This window comes from Nannospalax galili, unplaced genomic scaffold (genome assembly GCF_000622305.1).
Source record: "Nannospalax galili isolate Female #2095 unplaced genomic scaffold, S.galili_v1.0 scaffold674, whole genome shotgun sequence".
NCBI lineage: Eukaryota > Metazoa > Chordata > Mammalia > Rodentia > Spalacidae > Nannospalax > Nannospalax galili.
In genome coordinates this window covers 229973-236087 of record NW_008335202.1, presented here as the reverse complement: position 1 = coordinate 236087, position 6115 = coordinate 229973, and the positions used below count along the sequence as shown (strand labels likewise).

Below are 6115 nucleotides of genomic sequence, written 5' to 3'. Positions count from 1 at the left end.
TGTATAACTTTCATTTAGATTAGAGATGCTCATAAGATAAAGCATTTAGGATACTTACTGCTTCATTGAAATTATGGAGCATGCTATTCTTTATTATATTAAAAAATAATTTACAGATATGCATGTTACTGGGGAACAATTTCTACAGTAAAGCACTGTAAAATTAATGTTAATTTTCCAACAACTGAAACTAATTGTAAAAATAATGGAATATACACACAAACCCAACTGTTTTCTAAGTCACCCTAGTTAAGTATCACTCATAATTTCTCAACAGTTCAGGGAAGATCACTATGAAAAACTGGAATTATACAGCTGAGCCTGACTTCATCCTGATGGGCCTGACAGATTCCAAGGAGGTCCAGCTGGTCCTTTCTGTGCTGTTTCTCCTGATATACCTGGTTACTGTGCTGGGGAACACAGGGATGATTCTCATCATTCTTCTAGATGTCCAGCTTCACACCCCGATGTATTTTTTCCTCAGTCATTTGTCATTCATTGATGTAAGTTATTCAACTGTCATCACACCTAAAACCTTAGAGAACATGCTGACATCGACCAAGAACATTTCCTTCATGGGATGCTTCACACAGATGTATTTTTTTGTCCTTTTGGCTGGTGCTGAGTGTTTCCTTCTCTCTTCAATGGCCTATGACCGCTATGTGGCTATCTGTAGCCCTCTACACTACCCAGTCATTATGTCCACAAGACGCTGCTGTGCCCTCCTCATTATGTCTTATATGATGGGAGCTATTGATTCCTCTGTCAATTTGCTTTATATGAGCACATTGAGTTTCTGCGACTCCAAAAGTGTTATTCGTCACTTTTTTTGTGACACATCCCCAATTTTAGCCCTGTCCTGCAGGGACACACATGACATTGAAATCATGATACTCATTTTTGCAGGTTCTACACTGATGATGTCCCTTATTACAATATCAGTATCCTATGTGTCAGTTCTTCATACAATTTTGAAAATCAAGTCCACTGCAGGAAAGCAAAAAGCCTTCTCCACGTGTGCCTCTCATCTCCTGGGAGTCACTGTCTTTTATGGCACTCTAATCTTTACTTATTTAAAACCAAGTAAATCCTACTCCTTAGGAAAGGATCAAGTGGCTTCTGTGTTCTACACCATTGTGATCCCCATGCTGAACCCACTCATTTATAGTCTCAGAAACAAGGAAGTGAAAAGTGCTGTCAGCAGAGTCCTGCAGAAGAGAGGGATCCAGGAAACTAAGCTAACAGTGATTATAAGTGATTGACATGGTTTGTCTTTATTACCATAGTGATTCCTCCCTTAGTCAGTCTCTCTCTCTCTCTCTCTCTCTCTCTCTCTCTCTCTCTCTCTCTCTAATAGCTGAACAGTTGAAAGCCTTGTTTATGGCATATGGAGCTTCCTTTATGTAAACTTGTCTTGGAGATATCCAAGAATATGATTTTAAAAATTCATGTAGTAACTGAAAATCATGAAATATGTGTCTGTATATCTGTATTTTTAGTGGAAACTACTTTTCTACATAAAACAGGCTCGTAACTGTTAACCCTACATTAAATAATATTTTGCTCATACTGAAATTTTAGATAATCATATTATGAAAACCATAATTTTGGTGGCATTACAACAGATTCAAAAGTCATTATGTTCATGATATGATATAACTTATTAACTGTATAATATTTAATAAGTTAAAAAATTTTAAGCCTCCATTTCCTCAGCTACACAAAATAAAGAATAACACCAGGTCCATGTCATAAGAGGATGAGTGTACTACAACACAAAGGAAATAATCACCAGTGATGTCGGCTTTTACCATGACCCTTTTATTACTGCAATATTTTAATATAAAACTTATTTGTTAACATATTCACCAATGTTTCACGTCATTTTTAATTATACACAAAAGGATCAAACCAGTAGTTTTAAATTTCATATTAATACAAATGAATAAAACTAGAATTAAATTACAGGAAAATGCTATATGCTAATGTTGGTCAAAAATTTGGAAAGTGTTTGAAGTTTTGAAGAAAGAGAAAGACTAACTGTTGACACCAGTACACCTGTTCCATCCATGATCCTGAATGTCATTTCTGCCATTTCTGATGTACTCCTGAAGCCACCAGTATTCACTCAAAATTCCATTTGAGAGTCTCATTGTTGCAAGCTGTGAGATCAATGTGTTCTTAACTGGTTTTGTCTTGATATTGCATAAACTGATCAAGTCAGCACTCTCCAAGTTCTGAGCTGTGAATATAGCTCAGCTGGTAGAGTGCTTCTCTAGCATGATAGATCCCAGTACCACATAAGACTAAGTTTGGTGACATAAACCAACAATGTCATCATTCAGCAAGTGAAACTTAGAGTTCAAGTTCAAAGTCATCCTCGGCTACAGTGAAGGGCCTACCCTGGGCTACCTGAAACTCTGTGTAAAAATACACCTTCATGGTGTTGGAGAGTCGATTCAGCAGTTAAGAGCACTGGCTGCCTTTGCAGAGGACCCAGGTTCATTTCCTGGAACCCACATGGTGGTTAACAACTGTTAGATAAAAACCAGGCAGGGAATAGCCACAGAAAATACAGGAGGACTCCAGCAAACAGAGTTTATTTTGAAGACTGCTAGTAGCTGGCAGCTCAGCTCAGGAGAGAAAAGCAACCAGCAGCCTGATGACTGCTGGGGAAGTTCTTACAGGGGGTTGGGAATGTGGAAGGTGGCAAAAACAATCTTTACAGTTTCAGGGGAAGCAGCAGTCTGCACATTGTAAAACATATCGGGGGAGGCACCTTGTTCTGAGACAGCTCTTACATCAGTTGGGTCTTGGGTCATGGGAGTAAGGATCTGTTTGTCTGTCTGTCTGTCTGAAGATGGCTAATTTTAACTGTTAACTCAGTTCCTCCATTCCAAGGGGCCCCCTCAGAATTTTGCAGAACTTGTCCTGCAGGGGTTGCAAAGTCTTGCTGTACTGTGGGGAAGGTCACACTGAGCCTGGGCTCTAACAACAACTATTCATAACTCCAGTTCCAGAGGATCGGACACCCGCTTCTGACCTCCACACACATAGCATGATACTGGTACACTTACATGCATGCAGGCAATACACTCATACACATAAAATAAAATAAAAATAAACTTTTAAAAATATGCCTTCATAGCCGGGTGTGGTGGCACACAACTTGGGAGGCAGAGGCAGGTGGATCTCTGTGAGACCAAGGCCAGCCTGGTCTACATGAGTTCCAGGACAGCTGGGGCTACAGGGAGACCCTGTCTCAAAAAGATCCAAAAAAAATGCCTTCATGACCTGGCATGGTAGAAAAGGACTTTAATCCAAGCTCTTTGGAGGCAGAGGAAGTCAGATGTCTGTGAGATTGAGGCTAACCTGGTCTACATAGTGAGTTCCAGGCCAACCTGGGCTACAAGGAGATGCTGTCTAAATAAATTAAAAAAGAATAAATACAGTGATATCACTTATGTGTTCAACTGCTAAACATTTGGTAAACTCATTCTGTATTATTTGTTTGTGAAGTTATGTTGCTAAAATTTGTTCTGTTAGATGCAGGACATCCCACCCCCTCCTCCCAGTCTGAAGCCAAAACCAGGCATGACTCCACCAAACTGCAGTTTGGGAAACCAATGAGTTTATTTACTGCTTATAGAGCAGTGGGTGAGGGGATTACTTACAGAAGTGAGAGCAGGGGTAGTCACCCCTCTACATGGTGGCAGAGATCCTGTGATCTCATGGCTTTCCAATTAGGTGTCCTTAGTCCCTCCCCCTGGTGTGACTCAGGTCAGCTGATGGGTTGAGAGCTGTGGCTATCCCTTCTGGCCCCTCCTTTCTTGCCATGGCCAACAGTGAGTTTGTTTATGATGATCCTAAGCAAGTGGGTGCAACCAAGCTTGACATTTGGAGAATAGTATTATGACACAAGCTGTTTAACAGTAATTTTGGATTAAGCCAATGACATATGCTTCATTTACTTTTAAAGAACTATTCTTTCACAACTTCAGTACACCACACACATACACATACACACACACACACACACACACACACACAATCTCACACACACTATATATAAAGTGTTTTGATCATATTCCCTGGTAACCTCTCATCTTCTTTCCTCCTCCACAAACACTTCCCAACAAATCCCTCTACTGTTTTAATCCTTTCTTTTTTAGACAGTCTCACTATGTAATCCTGACTGAACTGCATCTCCCTATGAATAGCATTCTTCCCTGGAACTCACAGAAACCTGCCTGCCTCTGTCTCCCTGGTGCTGAGACAAAAGTTGTGACACAAAGACTGGTCAATTGTTGTTGTTGTTGTTGTTTGTTTGTTTGTGTGACACTGCATTTAAATGGGGTAGGAGGCATGAGCCCAGGTGAGAGCTTATGTATTTTTTTTTATTTTTCATAGTTTATATTTAAGGTAGGGGAAATAGAGTAATTTACAAAGGCGAACACCTGGCGCCCTGTTCCACACAGTGGCTCAGTGGCCTGCCATTCCAGATCACTTTTGTGGCCCACCCACAGTCTCCATTAGCTTTTGCCCATGCTGCATGGGCCCACAGTCTTGCCCCAGGTTGGTAACCCTGCTCCATGTCCATGCGAGTGAGACACCGAGGCCATTTTTTTCCATGTCACCACTTCTGCCCAAGATGACCCCAATGCTCCTCTCTCCATGGCTAACTCTCTGCAGCCAATTCTCTGCAGCAGGTCCTGCCCTTTGGAGGAAAAAGTGCCCCTCTGGACACACTCCACCCCTTCCTCTGGCTCTTACAATCTTTCTGCCAATCTTTTACTAAGGTCCCTGAGCCTTGGAGGGGGTTATAGATGTAGGGCGATTTCTCTTGTATCATGGCAGATATTGACATTTTGGGTCTCCCCATTATTCATCTTCAAGCCATGGCCATTGATCTATCTCAGTGGTGTTTCTTCTACTATAAAGACAAATGGAAAGAAGCAGATACATCTAAACAAACATGAGCGTAAATACAAATGCCCAGAGAATATCCTAGTAGGTGTACTATATTCATTAAACGGTATACTTGTAATGGCTTTCCCACTAGGGCCTGTAGCCTTTCTCAACATAGGGAGTTGGCCTGGTCTACAGTACCAGATGTGTGTTCCACCCCTAGAAGCGGGCCTTATCCAATTAGAAATTTGTCAGTTGTGCATCTGTTAGTCAAGCCATTATTGCACTTGCAGGCATTGCTTGGCATATCCATAGTGTGCAACACATGGGGTCCATTGTTGAGTGGAATCATAGGGGATCCTTCCTTATCCAACTATCTGCATAGTGCCTTCTGGTACTAAGAACCTCATCCATCCAGTGGCACGGAGGCTTACTCTCAACTCCATCTCTTCTTTTCCTCCTGCACTCACATCATGCAGTGTCTTCAGCAACATGGCCTTACCGACCTTTCTAGTGTACAACCGACATTAGTGGCAATAGCCTTGGTGAATTTGAGGAGCTCTAGGATCGCTCTCTGACCAACAGCTCATAGTATAGTTTGGGAGCCTCTGTTTTTATCTTACCCAACCATAAAACTCCAAAGAATCTTACAGTTATAGCTGGCCTTTGTTTCTTTAGGTATCTTTCAAATGGGTTTCACATCTGTAAAACACTCGAAGGAAGGTTAACATCATATATCAATCATAGACAAGATCTAACACAGCATAGAAAGGTTTTATCCATTCATATTAACTATTTTCTCCATAGATCTTTGTTAGGTACCATAGCATGTCTAAGAGGCATTAATTTGGTTAGTTCTTTAGTATCTTTAGTTATTCCTTGGGACTCATTCCGCATTCTAGGGAATCTTGCATGAAGTCTCTTTATATTCTTTTATCTTTGGTATGCTTACAGGTGTTGGCTCCAGTTGCCAGACCCTGCACTGGGTTAAGGAGGCGAGGGGTATATCTTGTCCCCGCTGCACCTGTTGGTTCCCTGAGTCTGGTAGGCCCTGGTTCTGCCTCCTGACTGTAGTCATATGTGTCATCTCTCCATTGACCATACTTGGCTTCTCAGGGAGGCCTTCGTAAGAAAAACTGCCTCCACCCCTAGTATAGCCTTTATCAGAAGAGAAATGCAACTTATTTAATCTTTGGGGATTCTTAAC

The 6115-nt window shown here is 41.4% G+C and overlaps 1 protein-coding gene across 1 annotated transcript; it reads left to right on the top strand.

Moving 5' to 3' along the window:
• Positions 1-293: 293 nt before the first annotated feature.
• On the top strand, positions 294-1262 carry LOC103731449 (olfactory receptor 8H1-like). Its single transcript, XM_008829800.1, has one exon. It carries the CDS (start codon positions 294-296, stop codon positions 1260-1262), a length of 969 nt encoding a protein of 322 aa, XP_008828022.1.
• Positions 1263-6115: the final 4853 nt, after the last annotated feature.

Bases quoted from the DNA above. Each gene is read 5' to 3' on its own strand.
- LOC103731449 (XM_008829800.1), top strand. From the start codon at position 294: ATGAAAAACTGGAATTATACAGCTGAGCCTGACTTCATCCTGATGGGC.